The following is an 18,517-nucleotide window of genomic DNA, read 5'->3' as shown; positions in this document are numbered from 1 at the left end:
AGCGGCCGCAGCTCACCTCACCTCCCCAGAAGCATCAGCAGCAACACGACGTACTCTACGCACGCACGCGCCGGCTCCAACGAGCACACACAGCTTAGGGCCGGCGCAGCAAGCGAGCAGATTAAATGGGGAGGGCGCCGTGCTGCGAGAAGATGGGGCTGAAGAGGGGCCCGTGGACGGCGGAGGAGGACAGGATCCTGGTGGCGCACATCGAGCGCCACGGGCACAGCAACTGGCGCGCGCTGCCCAGGCACGCCGGCCTGCTCCGCTGCGGCAAGAGCTGCCGCCTCCGCTGGATCAACTACCTCCGCCCGGACATCAAGCGCGGCAACTTCACCCGCGAGGAGGAGGACGCCATCATCCACCTCCACCACCTGCTCGGCAACCGGTACTTACTCTTTTCCTTTCCGTCCATTAATTCCTTGGAACAAGATTAGTACATAATTAATTTAGTCTTTGCCGCCCGTGGAGTGGATACGCGCGAGATTGTGTTAGATTTAATGTTTTAGCGATTAATTAACTCTCGTGGTGCGAATGATGCAGATGGTCCGCGATTGCCGCGAGACTGCCGGGGAGGACGGACAACGAGATCAAGAACGTGTGGCACACTCACCTCAAGAAGCGGCTGGAGCCAAAGCCGTCGTCCGGCCAGCCGCAGCGGGCGGCCGCCCCCGCGCCCAAGCGCAAGGCCAAGAAGGCTGAGGCGGTAGCCGTGGCGGTGCCAGTGCCGGTGTCGCCGGAGCAGTCACTCTCGACGACGACGTCGTCGGCCGGCACCGAGGACTGCTCGATGGCCTCGTCGGCGGACCAGAACGCCACGGACAGTTTCACCTCTGAGGAGGAGTTCCAGATCGACGACAGCTTCTGGTCGGAGACGCTGGCAATGACGGTGGACAGCTCCGACTCCGGGATGGAGAGCAGCGAACCACCCTGCGTGGACAGCGCCTCCCCGCCGGCGTCGAGCAACGACGACGACATGGACTTCTGGCTCAAGCTGTTCATCCAGGCCGGTGGCATGCAGAATTTGCCCCAGATTTAGGCAGGCAGACAGAATTGGCCCCTTGGGTCGATCTCCTGTTCATTTTTCTTACCACAATTCTTTGAATCTTTGGAGCTGTGTACATCTTTACGAAGCGGAAAGCTTGATGGAAAATGGAGAAAAAAAAGCAAACTTTTCTTTCATGGCGGTGTTCATGGAGAGAAAAAACTGAGCGCCGTAACTCGGTGAAAGTAAGATGTCTGCGCCGCAGTGTTGGGCGCATACACTTTGGTCAAAACTTTTGACCCCTGAAATTTTCTTGTATCGAAAGAGAAAGGCGAAATGATCTAAAATTCCAGATCGATGCCTTGTGAGATTCCTTTACGAAAGAGCAAAATTTCAATATTTGCACGCACCAGACGCCACGGTTTCTTTTTTTAAAAAAAATCTAACACATTTTGGATGTATTTGGTACAACTATAACTCCTACAGCCTCATCTTTTATGCTTTTTATAAGCATAAGATAAATAGCTTATTAATGACTAAAAAACAATTTACCAATAAAATTTTTATATACATGTCCGTAGCTATCTATCAGCAAAGACGGAAAATAAACTACAATAAAAAACCTTAAAATCAATTCAAATTTAAGTTTTAAAATTTAAATTTTGACTTACAAGAATAAATATAAGCAAAAAGATGAGAACTAGATTGTTATGATTTATGAATATGAATGTCATATAACCTTATAGGCTAAATATAGTTAAGAAAAAACACTAATATATTACAGCTAGCTCCAACTCTAAGAACAAAAGTTCTCAATCTTTCCAAAAAAAAAAAGAGAGAAGAACAAAAACACGATGAAGCTCTCCACCTGGAGCTAGTAGATCATGAGCTCTCCAGTAGAAGGGAGCAATCAATACTCCCTCCGTTTCAAAATTATTTGGTTTGGTGGAATTTTAGTTTATAGAAAAAGAACAAAAAAACAGAAATTCATACACATATCAATCCATATGATTTTTTTCAAGAGGTTAGAATAGATGTAAAAATTCGAGGAAAGTTTCTTTCATTCTTTCATTTTTCATGTAAAACATTCTCTATAAACCGTATTTCACATAGAAATTATTTCTTATAAATCCAAGTCATTTGCTTTTCCTTCAAAACGAATGAACTTTAAGTATTTTTACGCTTTAAATCTTCCACCATAATATAAACATTTATGCTATTATTTATAGTACTACATTCAAAATTATTCTCAATTTGTCCCACCTACCGTTCTATCCCTATTTATTCATTATTTATTGAGAAGTGTTATATTTTTTTCTTAACTTTAATCTCTTGTAAATAATTTAGAAATATTTATATTTTGAAATAGACGTGGTTTACGATTTAGAAATATTTATATCTTGAAATAGACGTGGTAGTACGTAGCACTAACCACCAAATTCGTGTGTCATGGTTATGAATTTATTAATTTTCTGTACTGCGTCAACTCAATTCTGAACTCTCCTGATAGAATTTACTTTGTAGATAAAGCATCCACGTGCAACTAAAAATTAATTAAGACTTAAGGGTACATTATGCTTAATTAATTGTGTATCTGATTGTTTAGGGGCCAAGCGAAAGTAACCACCTCGCCGTTTGGCTTATAATAAGTATAAACGAAACTATATTAATAATTAAAATAATTTATTGGTAGTACCTTTGTATAGTGTTCTTGTTGTCCTATTAAAAATAAATGTCGTAAAATAAACTACGATAAATAAAGTCTAAAGTCTACTACAAAATATCTAAGTTCTATAATTCAAATTTTGATTTATAAGCATAAGCCTCGAATATGTTCGAGGTATTCATATATAGAGAATTTCAATAATAACCATATGCCTTTTGAAGTATTGCCTGTATGGATGCTAATAAATCTAGACATATATATATTATACGGTCTTTAAAACATATCTTTAGCTATATTTTTTTTATTAAAATATCTCTGACTAATCTATACATATTATCCTAGTAATTTAAACTAAATATTTTAAAAATTATTAAATAGTTAAAGTTGGAATATACTCTTATTCAAAACAAGAAAATAATTATTAAAATAGAGGGAGTACTCCCTGGTCCGGATCCGTGCATACTGCAAACTAGCCACAGTTTTGCTGCGCTCTTGCTTTCGACGGCCCATGCCGAGATCGCGATGGCTTCCGCCTCCAATGGAACTCCCTTCCTTCGTGTTTATCTTCACGGGCTCCAGATCCACAGCGAAACACCCGACGGAAACGAGCGAAACCTTTTGCGGTGCTTCGCTGACGCAGACGCGGTGGCCGAGCGCGCTGGGCTTTCAGCAGCAGGCGGCAGCGAGCCGAGGCCCGTCGCGACTCAGATACATACAGCCTGCAGGGCCTATCGACGGGCGACCACGCGGGCCGAATCCCTTGAAAGCCTAATGGGCGGCGGCGCCACAGTCGGAAGCCCGAAGGCGGAGCCACCGCGCGCCGACCCAGCCCATATCGTCAGATCGCATACGGGTTGCCGACTTGCCGTAGCCCACCAAGTTCTTCTTGTAAGGCCGAAAACTCAGCTTCTGCGGGCAATGCCAGCCCGAAGAAAGTCCAAGGTTGTACGCTCCGACGCTAGCTCGCACATATTGCGCGGCTAGCATCGGTATATAAGGTTTTTATCTTAATAATAATTAACTTTTAATTATTCATTCAAAATAAAATTTATCTAAATTTATTTTTACATCGAACCTTATTTATCTCTATTCTAAATTATACTTGTACATACACTCTTTTCTACATAATAATTAATTTATAATTCAAATTTTAGATATTTCTAAATTTATATTTATATGTTGACTTCTCTTGATTTACTTATTTTTTACCGGAACTTTAGATCTTTCTAAATTGTATTTATAGATGGACTCTTCCCTCAATATCAATTAATTTAAAATTTTTAATTCTAATTTTGGATTTTTTATAAATTGTATTTACACATGGACTCTTTTATATTATTTTCTTTATTTTTAGTTCTGAAACTGTTTTTCTAATCGAATTTTTTATCATAATTTTAGATTTAGATGTTTCCGAATTGTATTTATGGATGGACTCCGAAATTTTTTTTTCTAAACTGTGTTTACACGTATACTCTTTTTAATTATTTTTCGTTATTTCTAATTCTGAAATTGTATTTCCAATTGGATTCTTTTTTTGATTAACGTGGGTTTAATTCAATATTTAGATTTTCTAAACTGTATTTACACATCTATTATTTTTATTATTTTCGTTATTTTTAGTTCTAAAATTGTATTTCTAATCGGATTCTTTTTAATTACACATGGACTCTAAAATTGTATTTCTAATTAGATTTTTTTATGTTTTTTATTAACGTGAGATTTTTGAACATGCATATATAGAAACATAATTATATGTAAGCATTATAAACAACTGGCTGCCAGAATCATTACGTCATTGTGTCCGTATGTTGTTAATTTGTACCCTCTAGAGTGAACGTAATGCTTGTGCCTAATCGTATGATCTATGAGATATATCATGTTCTAATAGTGTAGATTTTTCTTTTTTTTCTTCAATTAACGTGATAATTTCTAGCCTTAAATTTAGACCATATGATCTAGATATTTTATGATCTATATTTTCTTTGATTAACGTGATAATTTCTACAATTTAGAACGAACGTATATTATAATAGATATGTAGATTGTGTTCAACTCCGAAACCAATTGTAAGCGCCATATTATGTTATATTTGTACGTTGATCCATCGCTGAACCAAATAATTGAGCATATCCGATTAAGATATTCTCGCGTGAAGGAGGAAGTCCGACTCAAATATCCGGTATTTTCTTTTTTTCTCTCTCTCTTATAGTATACGGTCTGTTCATTGTCCGACTAAAAAAAACTGATATTTTCTTTTTTTTTTCATTTCTCCTATTTTCTTTCGATTAATCTCGGAATTTCTAGCCCGTGAGAATTAACGTGGTGGCTTGTTTTTCTATTAGATTCCGCTTTATGTGTGGGAAGTATCTACATTTATGTCTCTACACATGCGTTTAGCAAAATCGTCATATGCGATCACAGTTCAAATCAATTTTAGGAGGGGTGTAATCGTTGTTTGGCTTAAAAAACCAAACGATGTAAATGGAAAATAATTTATAAATAAAACATTTATATATGTGTTTCAAATAATAAAAAAATTAAGGTTAAAAAATAAATTATTATAAATAAATCTTAAAACTCTAATTTTAAGATAAGATAAGGAGTTAGAGCGACATATTCACTATTCGACATTGGTTTGGAACGGCTTGATAATCTATTCGTCGTCTACCGTTCTACGTGCATAAGCACTTGGCCAGAGGAAAAAAAAGTTATAAAAGACGTACGTATGATGACACTGCCCCGTCATTACAAAGCTAATTAGCCATGTGAATCCGGACACGCGACCGTCGTTTTTAAGAAGATGCGTTATATCTCCCGTTTTCTTTGCTCTTGACTTTTTTTCGCAGCTGATTGATCACCGGTCAACGGAAGCTTTCTGTACGCCGCTACTTCCAGTTCAGAGTTCAATTCAGACATCGTACTGAACTAAGGTTGTGTTTGGTTACACGGGCTAAACTTCAGTTCCTAGTTATATTAGATGTTTAGACATTTATTATAAATAGTAAATGTAGTCTATAAATAAAACTCATCCATAATCTTGGACTAATTCGCGAGAAGAATCTAATGAGCCTAATTAATCTATGATTAGCGTATGTGATGCTACAGTAAACATTTGCTAATTATGGATTAATTAGGCTCAAAAAATTCGTCTCGCGGATTAGCTCTCATTTACGAAATTAGTTTTTTTATTAGTCTATATTTAATATTTCAAATTAGTGTCCAAACATCCGATGTGACATGAGGCTAAAAAGTTTAGTCTCATCTAAACAACCCCTTAGTTGCCAAAATTTTTTAGCAAAAACATCATACCGGACGTTTGACCGGATGTCGGAATGAGTTTTCGGACACGAATGAAAAAACGAATTTCACGGCTAGACTAGAAACCGCGAGACGAATCTTTTGAGCCTAATTAATCCGTCATTAACACATGTTGGTTACTGTAGCACTTATGGCTAATCATAGACTAATTAGGCTTAAAAAATTCGTCTCACGATTTTTTCCATAACTGTGCAATTATGTTTTTGATTCATCTATGTTTAATCTTTAAACATAATCTTTATTTAGGTGTCTAAAAATTCGATGTGACGTGTTTGGAAAAAAAATTTGGAACTAAACAAGTCCTAAACTTGCGCTTGCTCCCTCTCGGCAATGCATCTACCTGATACTACCAGCGTGCAGTTTCAAAGCCAAAGCCGCTAAGCTTCTTGTACAATACTATGCGGAAATGGATTCTAGTTTGTCAATAGGATGTCCCTTGGTTTTTACATGTTCATAAGCTAGATTAATATGTGATATTAAGTCACATATATATCACATACATGTCTAGAACAAACTAAAACTATGAGTCTAGATACGGTGAGTTACAACTCACAGGCTGCTCCGTGAGTTGGGGTCCAAAAACATATCAAATTACATTTAAATTTTGATTTATATGGCTCACTAGATTCTTTGTATCAAAATCTTATAGCACGCAAATTTTTTTGTTTTTAGAGATTTTTAAGTTTTTTTGAGATTTTTAAAAGTGATACATAACACATTGATTATTTTATTAATATAGTATAGTCACTTTTAAAAAAATCTTTAAAAATACTTAAAAATCTCTAAAAATAAATTTTTTTACGTGCTACAAGATTTTGATACGAAGAATCTAGTAAGCCATATAAATCAAAATTTAAAAGTGATTTGATATGTTTTTAGATCCCGACTCACAGAGCAGCCCGTAAGTTGCAACTCACCATAGCTAGACTCTCTCTATATATATTCATATTTGTTATTTTTTGCAACCTGTATAAGTTAAATTTGGTATTATATAATTGCGTAGTGATACATCTCACGTTAATCTATCTTATTGCATTAAAAAATTCATATAATCTAATTAGATGGTATAGAAGAATGAGGTGATGTTCTTGGTGGGTTTAAAAAAAAGTTTCCCATATTCTGCCAAATGCGTGTCTGTACTCTGCAGCCTGTAGGAACCTAACATTTTTCACATGAATCTGAGGAGAAGTTTTCAAATGAAATGCTGAATCAATCATTTTCAATCCCTGCCATTTGATACATATCATCTTCTCCTTGTCAGCTTAACCTGTCTGTGTCCACATATCTAGTCAAACGATCGCGTTCGTATTGAATGAAGAAATTGCGGTTGGCTTGGCAGCATCTCGATCTCTCTACTTCTTTTCTTAGATTTTTTCTGTGCTCAATCTAAAGTGGCAACCTGATCCATGAGGGAGGCAGCAGATCGAGCGCAGCAAAAGCAAGCAGATTGATCCGTGAGGACGATGGTTCTTGCGTTGATCGCCGTGCTCATCGCTTCGGCATGGCCGGCGGCAGAGGCAGCAGCGACGGCCGCACAGCCAGCGGCCGCGTGCCAGCGCCGGTGCGGCGACGTGGACATCCCCTACCCGTTCGGCATCGGCCGCGGCTGCTACCTCTACACGGGCGAGGGCGACGTCACCTTCGGGCTCACCTGCAACCTCACCGCCGACGGCACCTACCGCCCCTTCTGCTGGGAGTACGAGGTGCTGGGCGTCTCCCTCCGCCGCGGCCAGGCACGCGTCCGCAACGACATCAACCCGTGGTGCTACAACGCCACGTCCCGGTCGATGGACGCGCAGAGCACGTGGTGGTGGGACGTCTCCGACTCGTGGTTCCACGTCTCCGACGAGGACAACCGCCTCACCGTCGTCGGCTGCAACTCGCTGGCGTACGTGACGTCGGTGAACGAGACGGAGTACATGACCGGGTGCATGGCCACCTGCCCCAGCGTGGGGCGGCTGGAGAACGGCTCGTGCTCCGGCATGGGCTGCTGCCAGGCGGCCATCCCGAGGGGGATCAACTCCTACTGGGTGGAGTTCGAGGAGAAGTTCAACACCTCCGGCGCGGTCGCCGGCTTCGGCCGGTGCAGCTACGCCGTCCTGCTCGAGGCCGCCTCCTTCGAGTTCAGGACGACGTACGTCACCACCGGCGACTTCGTGGAGTCCACCGGCGGCAAGGTGCCGCTGGTGCTCGACTGGGTGGTCGGGAAGGAGACGTGCCGGGAGGCGCGGCGGAACGCCACCGCCTTCATGTGCGTCAGCCGCGACAGCGAGTGCGTCGATTCCAGAAACGGCCCGGGCTACCTCTGCAACTGCTCCGCCGGCTTCGAAGGAAACCCTTACCTGCTCGACGGCTGCCAAGGTTTGCATTGCTCCTCTTAATTACTTCATTAAATTAAAGAATATAATCTTGTTCAGATCTTCATGTAAAATTTGTACCATTGATTCTGGCTATCTGTAGAAGATAAAAAGGGAGTAATTTGTTTCTGCAGATATTAACGAGTGCGAGGACAGGAGGTTCAAGTACCCGTGCTCTGTTCCCGGCACCTGCATCAACACTCCAGGTGGATTCAGATGTTCCTGCCCCGACAAAACAACAGGCAACGCTTACTATGGCACGTGCGAGGCGAACAAATCTCAGCTCGGAGTTCACATCGCAATTGGTACACCAATCTCAGCTCTCTTAGCTTGTGCATTTGACTTGTGATTACCTGCTGAGCATGCGTGTGTGGAATTCTACTCATTTTATGGGTAACCATCCCCCTTGTTAATGCAGGTGTCAGCGTTGGCTTAGCTCTACTGGCGATCATCCTGTCTAGTGCTTACATGATCCAACAAAGGAGGAGGCTTGCCTCTGTCAAGAGGAGGTATTTCAAACAACACGGTGGCCTACTACTGTTCGAAGAAATGAAGTCAAACCAGGGGCTATCCTTCACGCTGTTCACCGAGGAAGAGCTGGAAGAAGCAACGGACAGGTTCGACGAGCGGAACGTGCTCGGGAAGGGAGGCAATGGCACCGTTTACAGGGGCGCTCTGAGAGACGGCAGGGCGGTCGCGATCAAGAGGTGCAAGCTCGTCAGCGAGAGGCAGAAGAAGGAGTTCGGCAAGGAGATGCTCATCCTGTCCCAGGTCAACCACCGGAGCGTCGTCAAGCTCCACGGCTGCTGCCTCGAGGTGGAGGTCCCCATGCTCGTCTACGAGCTCGTCCCGCACGGCACCCTGTACCAGCTCATCCATGGCGATGGCGCCGCGGCGTCGCACGGGCACGGCTCGCGCATCCCGTTCGCGACGCGTCTGAAGATCGCGCACGAGGCCGCGGAGGCGCTCGCCTACCTGCACTCATGGGCGTCGCCCCCGATCATCCACGGCGACGTGAAGTCGCCCAACATGCTCATCGACGACGGCTACGCCGTGAAGGTCTCCGACTTCGGCGCCTCCACGCTGGCCCCGACGAACGAGGCCCAGTTCGTCACGCTGGTCCAGGGGACCTGCGGCTACCTCGACCCGGAGTACATGCAGACCTGCAAGCTGACCGACAAGAGCGACGTGTACAGCTTCGGCGTCGTCCTCCTCGAGCTGCTCACGTGCCGGAAGGCGCTGAACCTCCAGTCCCCCGAGGAGGAGAAGAACCTCTCGTCGCATTTCCTCCAGGCCCTGGGCGAGAACAGGCTGGAGGCGATACTGGACTCCCAGATACTGGGCGAGGAGAGCATGGAGGTGATCGAGCAGGTTGCGGGCGTCGCGAGGCAGTGCCTGGAGATGAGCGGCGAGAGGAGGCCCTCGATGCGTCAGGTCGCGGAGGAGCTTGGCAGGGTGAGGAAGCTGTCTCGGCATCCATGGCGAGGAGGAGGAGGGCGGGGAAGCAGCGACGAGCTGGAGAAACTGCTTGCCGGAAGGTCGCCAAACACGTACTCTGAATTACAAGTTAGCAATGGCTACCTCAGCTTGAACGATTCAGCGTACATAGGAATCCAATCGCCACGGTGATGCCATATCTCGATGTCCCTCCTTTTGGGAATAAAAATATCATCATCACAAAGTCAAACGAGATTGCTGGGCTTTTTCACACACATCTTTATTTACCCCTTTTTTTTTTTTTGCTTCCGTTTCTGCTTATAAGCTCAAATTTAAATTTTTAACCTTAAATTTAAAACGAATTTTGAGATTTTTATTCACTAAATTTTATTTTTCAGTATTGACTTTAGATCATAAATAAACATTTAGAAATTTTTTTAAAAATTACTTTTTATTTACTAATATGTTTCCTATGAAGTGACCGCCGCGTTTTCGTAGTCACCGCCGGACCCCGTCTGTAAGAAAAACTAACGTAAAATTCGGAAATAACTGGGCCAGAAACATTAGGCTCAAAAATTCAGGCGGACGGGCCAGCCTGCAGGCCGAGCACTGCATATCGATCCAATCTGGAAGCAGCATGGGCCGAAATTCACTCTCCACAAATAATTGGGCCGTATTCTTTCGTACTAGCTAATGCCCAGCCCAACTTCAGTAAGCAAGGCCCATGAAAAAGCCATTCACCTTGTGGGCTTTCGCCCCGGCCCAATCGCCACCCCGCAGGCGCCACAAGCCTTCTCTCCCGTCGCGTTCCCCCCTCCCCTTCCTCCGTCGCTCGCCGCCCGGACGCCGCCGCCGCCGCCTGGACCCCGGAATCCCTCTCCGGTTGGTCCAATACTTCACTTCTTCTGATCCTTCCCCGCCGTCGAAGGTCTCCGCCGCCGCGTGTGGTAGTCTCAGGAGTGGCCTCGCTCCCCGTCTCGACGGATTTCTCAGGGCTTATCGTCTCGTCTGTCCGAGATGTATCTCCAGTACTACATCAACGAGAAGGGCGACAAGGTGTACACCACCAAGGTCGTATAGGCTTTCGCCTTGCGGTTATTTGTTTTGTTGGTTAGTGGTTACTGATTAGTGCATGATTTGGGAATGCTGATCCATGCTGAATGAGGCTTATCTTTTTGCTCTTGTATTGCAGAAGGAATCTCCTCTCGGTGTGCCAACGCAGTCTGCTCACCCAGGTACGGTCTCTTACTCTGATTTCTGCCTCTGCTGTCAGCTGTGGAGTCATAATTTGTGTTTATGTGCCGATGTGTTTACTTTCAAGCTGTTGTACTGTAAATGAGGATTTAACATTCGATGTTTGTGTGTGCCAATCTTGTTGTTGGCTAATTGTAAACCCGGATGGAGTTTGAAGCATGAAAGTTGTTTTTCTTTTTGAAGATTTTATACATGGATATTATTTGGTTCATGTGCCGTAAGTTATCAAAGGCTATTTAAAATAACACTGGCTAATTTGTGTTGGTCTGCTGGGAATTTTCCAACACTAAGGCATTGTAGATGGTATGTATAAGCTTAAGACTAGCTCTAGCATAGTAGCATTTAATGCATAAGGTAGTTTATAAGATGCTAGCTCAGCCTTATGACATCTCTTTTATACCTGTATGGACAATTTTCTCATTAGAATGTTTTTTTTATCAGTATTGCTTAAAAGATAGGAGATTAGAGATATCATAGCTCTTTATGTGCATACGCCATTGAAATAATTTGTGTTCTTTGTTTAGTTGCTGCCATGTGTTTCTGAATGTTCTACATGTATTCTTGAGCAAAAAAAAAAAAAAGGCTTACCAACATTGTATTTGTGCTGCAGCTCGCTTCTCTCCAGATGACAAGTACTCACCGCAGAGATACCTGTTGAAGAAGAGATTCGGGTTGCTGCCAACCCAAAAGCCAGCCCCTAAGTACTGAAGAAGAAACTTTTCCTCTAGACAAAAACAGTCTTGCCTGCCTTGCTATTTATCTCTATCAGTCAATCGCCATGCTATCTACAAATCGCACTCGTTTCTACCATATTAACTCCCGTATGATCAATGAGCTTGAGGTCATTCCAGCGTCTTCGCATGTTCTGAAACTATGGTATATTGCCATGTGCTATTAGCCTATTAGGAAATCATGTGGTGATTAACTGATAAAGCAAGGTACCAATAACTGCAATTTTATTCTACCGAGTTTGATTTGAGCTGCAATTTTTATTCTACTAAGCTTGCTATGAGCTGATATTATTAATGGTCATAATTTTAATTGATGGCCAAATCTGTTTCCCTGTTCCAGAATCAGGGTATTCTCCGTCTGTTTGAAGAAAAGGTCGCAGAGAAATACAATAGCTGAACAAGATAAAGTACAGCTACAATATATAGCTCATACATGGAGTAACAATGAAGTCCTAGAAAGAAATATTTACACTGTCAGTATGGTAGATTGGTGGTATTCTTGTTTCCATGGTGCTCGTAGACTTGGAACTGTGTATCACAGTCAAACATTCGCAACATCCAAAATCGATAAAATGGAAGTAAACATGTCTAAGAAGGAGCACTGAGTGCAAATAGATGTCGTATAAGACTCTGAAACAAGATGATAATGATCTACCATCGAAGATGATTTTCTCCAAAACGTTCATAGTAACAGTGATGGATATGCCACAAGTTCATTGGGGACAAAAAGAATGTATCACCTAGATCTACTGAGTTGCAAACTGAACAATAATAGTCTGCACTCTATTTCACATAAAAGAGAACCTTGATGAATCATGAATGCATCGTTAATTTTTTAAGCTCCTGCATAGTCCCGTGTCAAAGTGCAGGGGGTAAAATTTTAACCTAAATCCAGAACACTGCAGCTCCAATGTCAAAGCTGTTCATCTAATCGTACGACAAACTAACACATACAACACAACGTCACAGCCTACGAAACATTGCTATCCCTGCTCAAGAAGCTGTCTTCGCCGGATAATATACTGTGTGTTGCTAACGATAATTCGTTTGTCGTGGCAGCACGGTCTTGATAATTTATGATGGCATTTGCACAAAGGATAAGTAAAATTGTACGTTGTCAAGCTGATTTAGAAAATTTTTGGGAGAAGCGTCACGTCAAATGTTTGATCGGATATCGAAAGGGGTTTTCGGATACGAATGAAAAAAACGAATTTCACAGCTAGTCTAGAAATCGCAAGACGAATCTTTTGAGCCTAATTAATCCGTCATTAGCACATGTTGGTTACTGTAGCACTTATGACTAATCATGGACTAATTAGACTTAAAAGATTGGTCTCAAGATTTCTTTTATAACTGTGTAATTAGTTTTCTGGTTCATCTATGTTTAATACTTTATTTAGGTGTTTAATAATTCAATATGATGTTTTTGGAAAAAAAATTTAGAAAGACGACAGGGACATGCAGGGTGGGTGTGAACTCCGTTCTCGCCTGAAAGAATCAAAGAAACCCTTTAGATTTGACATCCTGGGTTTCGATGGGCACGTGGGTTTGAGGGTTTACACTGCCTGTCCTCTCTGGTTGGTTGGCTGCGAGAAATTAAAACCAACTAACTGTAGGACTTGTTGGATGTCTGTATTTTATATGCAGAAGAAGCACTCATCTCCCTAGTTTTTTACCGCGCAAATTCAGAAACTTCTAAGCTTTGCGACAGTTACAGCTATGTAAAGCTAGTGCACTGTCCTTGTTCATCTTGGTCATGTTGGTAGTTTAGCTTAAAAACAGAGCACTTGTATGTTAAATGAATCAATTCCTGAATACATGTATGCATCATGCCACTAGAGGCAGTGATGCTACTATTACCTGTTATCTGTATCATTTTCCTGCTTTCCTTTGTGACTGAGGAACTGTTCCAATTCCACCCCCAACAACTATTACCGAAGCTAGGTCATAGCTCCGACAACTGGGTGTAAGAGCTAATCAAGCTCCGAATAGTAAAGCTTAGAGCCTAGATGCTGACTTCGATTTATGCAGCGCTTTTTATCAGCAGCCTGAATTTTTTTTCTGCATCTGGTGGCGGCTAGCTATCTGGTGCGATTCGGTATCAAAACAATAAATCTAATCTATTGGTATTAGTTCCGTGATTGAAAAAATTTCTGGGGATCGAAACGGCTTGACCCTTACTAGCCTGGTCACAAAATAGGTGGGATCGAAACGGCTTGACCCTTACTCATGCAACAGTACCACGGCAGCTGCAGGCAGCACTAAGGCCACGTTAGTTTGAGTGCCGGTAGGTTAACTTACCCGGTGCGAAAACGTAGTAATATATTAGTACATGATTAATTAATTATTAATTATTAAAAAATATAAAATAGATTAATATGATTTTTTAAAACAACTTTCCTATAGAAATTTTTTTAAAAAAATACACTGTTTAGCAGCTCGGGAAGCATGCGCGCGAAAACGAGAGAGCTAAGTTAACTAAGAGGGGGTCGAACGAGGCCTAAGCCTTCCAATGTATTTCATTCCAATCCAAATACACTCTAATCCATCTCTTTACTAGGTAGTCTACCAAATCAACTCACACCAATTATTTTTCATTAGGATCAAATCCAAACCAATTCAACTTCAATTTTAGTCCAATCCACATCAAACTATTTGGTTAAAATAAATCCAACCTACTCTAATAGAATGTATGTGCCTATTTGGTATGTGTAAACTCGGACCTAAAATTTTAAAACTCGTGTTCACGCTATAAATATTTATCAAATTTGAATGAAATTTGGTGGTATGATTTATTATGTATAAGAGCAACTTTGTGTAATTTTGATCAATTTCTACATGTGGGTCCCATGTATGTCTATTCTCTTATCCATTAGCTACCCAATTAAAGGATACATTTTGCCCTCCACGGGCTAAATCTATTTAAAAACTAAAATCATGTAACCGAACCCAGTCCATACCAATCCATCCGTCTCTATAATCCAATCCAATCCAAATCATTTCAAGTAACAATTTATTTATATCCAATCAAAGATAATTCAAATTAAAATCAAACTCATTTAATCCATTTTCATCTTACCCATTAGCAGGCCTAGGCAGCACTAGCTGGTCATGTTTAAGAATCTTTCGGACATAACATGTCTCACTTCTGTTCATACGTCAAATGGGGAAATGGATAATGAACAAACCTACGAAGCAATATCTAAACCAAGAACGATCCTTTTTGACACTCACTCTTGTGGCTTGAGCCTTAAGATCAACCTACCTGCATCAGCAGCTAATGGGGTCATCTTTTAAGTGTTTGCGGAAAAAAAATCAAACCACATATTTACAAATAAAAAATAATTTATAAATAAAATCTTTATATTTGTGTTTTTAGTTATTCAAGAAACAAGGCTGAAAAATAACCTATAATAAAAAAACCGAAAATGAATTTTAAATTTAAAGTTAAAAATTTAAATTAGAATTATAAGCATAAGCATAAATATAAGCCAAGTGGCGGGACCTAACAACACATCAGAGTACGGCCACTTTTGAAAACTTCTCCACACACGTCGGTATCATGTTTTCAGGCCTTGCTGCACGCGCGCAAATGGGAATATTTGCCATTTGATCTCTTCAAAATGGTGGCGTTTGGTTTCACCAAAGTATAATAAGTCTCGATTAGTCCACATAAACAACGTACCTGATTATCGCAGATTGCACCACCGAGTTGATCGAGCTCGCTAGCTAGACCGACCAAAAAAATGCTTCTTCCGCTGATCATGCTAGCGCTGTCCGTGCCTGGACGGCCGCCGGCGGCGGCTGCGGCGGCGGCAGCGATGGCGATGCAGCCGAGCGAGGCGTGCCTGCGGCGGTGCGGCGACATCGAGATCCCGTACCCGTTCGGCGTCGGCAGCGGGTGCCACCTCGAGACGGGGGACTGGACGTTCGTGCTGAGCTGCAACCGGAGCGCGGACGGGCGGCTCCGGCTGTACAACTACCAGATCGAGGTGGTGGACATGTCGGTGCGGCGCGGGCAGCTGCGCATCTACAGCGTCATCAACCCGTGGTGCTACAACGCCAGCACGGCGGCCATGAACGGCCAGAACAACTGGTGGTACGACATGTCCATCACCAACTTCCGCATCAACGACGCGCTGAACCGGTTCACCGTCGTCGGCTGCAACTCCCTCGCCTACATCCTCTCGCTCAACGACACCGCAGGCGCCGAGCGGTACATGACGGGGTGCATGGCCATGTGCCCCGGCGTGGGGCGGCTGGAGAACGGCTCCTGCGCCGGCGTCGGGTGCTGCCAGACGGCCATCCCCGGCGGCCTCAACGGGTACCAGGTCTCCTTCGAGGAGAAGTTCAACACCTCCGGGATCGCCGGCTTCAGCCCGTGCAGCTACGCCCTGCTGGTCGAGGCCTCGGCATTCGACTTCCGCACCGCGTACGTCACCTCCGACGAGCTCATGACGGCCAACGGCGGCCAGCTGCCGCTGGTGCTCGACTGGGCCATCGGCAACAAGACGTGCGCGGAGGCCCAGCGGGACGCGTCGGCCTACGCCTGCGTCAGCGCCAACAGCGAGTGCGTCGACTCCAAGTACGGCCGTGGCCGCGGCTACCTCTGCAACTGCTCCGCCGGCTACGACGGCAACCCCTACCTCCTCGACGGATGCCAAGGTGACCTCTTCTCCTCCTCCTACCCCCCGCCAGTTGCTCCGGCCGGCGTGCCCATTGCCGCCAAATCCATGAGCGCCGCTTTGGTTTCTTGCCCTCGCAGATGTCAACGAGTGCGACGACACAAGGTTCAGGTACCCGTGCTCTGTTCCAGGCACCTGTGTCAACACTGCCGGAGGGTTCATCTGCGCCTGCCCCGACAAGACGACGGGCAACGCGTACAACGGGACGTGCGGCGGCAACAAATCCCAACTCGGATGGAAGATCGCCATTGGTAAAAAATGCATCCATGGAAGATCGCCATTGGTTCTAGCGGCAGATCGAGTAGTAACCGATGAACTGTGCTTGCCGCAGGGGTCAGCACAGGTGTTGTGGTACTGATGGTGACGGCGTCGTGCGTGTACATGATCCACGAGAGGAGGAGGCTGGCCAAGATCAGGAGGGAGCACTTCAGGCAGCACGGGGGGCTGGCGCTGTTCGAGGAGATGAAGTCGAGGCAGGGGCTGTCCTTCGCGGTGTTCACCCAGGAGGAGCTGGAGCAGGCGACGAACAGGTTCGACGAGCGCAACGTGATCGGGAAGGGCGGGAACGGGACGGTGTACAGGGGCACCATCGCCAAGGACAACGCCGTGGTCGCCATCAAGCGGTGCCGGCTGGCCAGCGAGCGGCAGAAGAAGGAGTTCGGGAAGGAGATGCTGATCCTGTCGCAGATCAACCACCGGAACATCGTCAAGCTCTACGGCTGCTGCCTCGAGGTGGAGGTCCCCATGCTGGTGTACAAGTACATCCCCAACGGCACGCTGTACAGGCTCATCCACGGCGGCGGCGGCGGGGCGGCGCCGGCGCGGCGCATCCCGTTCGCGGCGCGGATGAGGATCGCGCACCAGACTGCCGAGGCGCTCGCGTACCTGCACTCCTGGGCGTCGCCGCCCATCATCCACGGCGACGTCAAGACGTCCAACATACTGCTCGACGAGGACTACACGGCGAAGGTGTCCGACTTCGGGGCGTCGACGCTGGCGCCGACGGACGCGGCGCAGTTCGTCACCTTCGTGCAGGGCACCTGCGGCTACCTCGACCCGGAGTACATGCGGACGTGCAGGCTCACCGACAAGAGCGACGTGTACAGCTTCGGCGTCGTCCTCCTCGAGCTCCTCACCTGCCGCAAGGCGCTCAGCCTCGAGGAGGAGCTGGAGGAGGAGAAGTACCTCTCGTCGCAGTTCCTCCTGGCCGTCGGGGAGAACCGCCTCGGCGACATCCTGGACGCGCAGGCCAAGGACGAGCAGGGCATGGAGCTGCTCGAGCAGGTCGCCGAGCTGGCGAAGCAGTGCCTGGAGATCTCCGGCGAGAAGAGGCCGACGATGCGGGAGGTCGCGGAAGAGCTCGACAGGCTGAGGAAGCTGTCGATGCACCACCCATGGGGGCAGCACAACTCCGAGGAGCTCGCGGCATTGCTCGGTGGATCGCCGAGCATGGACTCCGATCAGATCGAACTTAGCACCAGCACGAGAAACATTAGTTTCAGCGATACGGCGTACATAGGGATTCGATCACCACGTTGACGGCACATTTTTGCGGATAGATAATTGCGGTGTTTTCTCAGCCATTAGAGCAAATCCAGCAGCTCAGGATCCCATCGTCTATAGTGATATGAAAAGAAAACCAGACTCCAATAAATCATGCATCTCATTATGCCAAAATAGGTAGTAATTCAAATTGGAGAGATGTCATCTAAATTTAGATGTTCTCTCTGCTCAATCTATATTTCGACATCTAATGACAAGGGAAAAGAGCAATATCAACAGTAGATGGTTATAAAATATTAATCAAATAAATATGGATGATGTATTATTGATGATCTCTTGGAGTGCAATATGATATAGATGAGAAATCTTTTTTGGATGGTCATCCAAATGGCTATTTAGATGATCAAATATGTATAAGCAGTTGGATTTGCTCTTAGACAACTTATCCTCCTGTACTTTAGATCCGGATTACTGCACGATCGCAGGTTTTGTAAACGGAACTGGGAGTACGTGTATGCTAGAAATGCATTGAGAGAGAATGTGCAATCTCTGCAAATTAGAGTAGGCTGTCATCGTTGCGT

General features: G+C 44.7%; 3 protein-coding genes across 3 annotated transcripts; all 3 read left to right on the top strand.

The window, feature by feature from the left end:
• Positions 1–1,182, top strand: LOC102716568 (transcription factor MYB30-like). Its single transcript, XM_006647476.3, has 2 exons — positions 1–388; positions 544–1,182. The coding sequence occupies exons 1-2, from the start codon at positions 126–128 to the stop codon at positions 1,037–1,039; spliced, it is 759 nt and encodes a 252-aa protein (XP_006647539.1). The 5' UTR covers positions 1–125; the 3' UTR covers positions 1,040–1,182.
• Positions 1,183–7,362: 6,180 nt separating this feature from the next.
• LOC102716290 (wall-associated receptor kinase 2-like) lies at positions 7,363–10,035 on the top strand. Its single transcript, XM_006647475.3, has 3 exons — positions 7,363–8,330; positions 8,461–8,631; positions 8,745–10,035. The coding sequence occupies exons 1-3, from the start codon at positions 7,433–7,435 to the stop codon at positions 9,953–9,955; spliced, it is 2,280 nt and encodes a 759-aa protein (XP_006647538.1). The 5' UTR covers positions 7,363–7,432; the 3' UTR covers positions 9,956–10,035.
• A 5,459-nt stretch (positions 10,036–15,494) lies between these two features.
• On the top strand, positions 15,495–18,240 carry LOC102714074 (wall-associated receptor kinase 5-like). Its single transcript, XM_040521351.1, has 3 exons — positions 15,495–16,413; positions 16,514–16,684; positions 16,765–18,240. The coding sequence occupies exons 1-3, from the start codon at positions 15,495–15,497 to the stop codon at positions 17,970–17,972; spliced, it is 2,298 nt and encodes a 765-aa protein (XP_040377285.1). The 3' UTR covers positions 17,973–18,240.
• Positions 18,241–18,517: the final 277 nt, after the last annotated feature.

This window comes from Oryza brachyantha, chromosome 2, assembly GCF_000231095.2.
Source record: "Oryza brachyantha chromosome 2, ObraRS2, whole genome shotgun sequence".
Lineage (NCBI taxonomy): Eukaryota > Viridiplantae > Streptophyta > Magnoliopsida > Poales > Poaceae > Oryza > Oryza brachyantha.
This window is presented reverse-complemented; position numbering and strand designations above follow the sequence as displayed.

What these genes read in the sequence shown, in the direction of transcription:
- LOC102716568 (XM_006647476.3), top strand. Translation starts at nt 126, where the DNA reads ATGGGGAGGGCGCCGTGCTGCGAGAAGATGGGGCTGAAGAGGGGCCCG. An exon ending in CACCACCTGCTCGGCAACCG is followed by an intron (nt 389 to 543) that starts GTACTTACTCTT and finishes CGAATGATGCAG; the next exon opens with ATGGTCCGCGATTGCCGCGA.
- LOC102716290 (XM_006647475.3), top strand. Translation starts at nt 7,433, where the DNA reads ATGGTTCTTGCGTTGATCGCCGTGCTCATCGCTTCGGCATGGCCGGCG. An exon ending in CCTGCTCGACGGCTGCCAAG is followed by an intron (nt 8,331 to 8,460) that starts GTTTGCATTGCT and finishes TTGTTTCTGCAG; the next exon opens with ATATTAACGAGTGCGAGGAC. An exon ending in CGGAGTTCACATCGCAATTG is followed by an intron (nt 8,632 to 8,744) that starts GTACACCAATCT and finishes TTGTTAATGCAG; the next exon opens with GTGTCAGCGTTGGCTTAGCT.
- LOC102714074 (XM_040521351.1), top strand. Translation starts at nt 15,495, where the DNA reads ATGCTTCTTCCGCTGATCATGCTAGCGCTGTCCGTGCCTGGACGGCCG. An exon ending in CCTCCTCGACGGATGCCAAG is followed by an intron (nt 16,414 to 16,513) that starts GTGACCTCTTCT and finishes TTGCCCTCGCAG; the next exon opens with ATGTCAACGAGTGCGACGAC. An exon ending in CGGATGGAAGATCGCCATTG is followed by an intron (nt 16,685 to 16,764) that starts GTAAAAAATGCA and finishes TGCTTGCCGCAG; the next exon opens with GGGTCAGCACAGGTGTTGTG.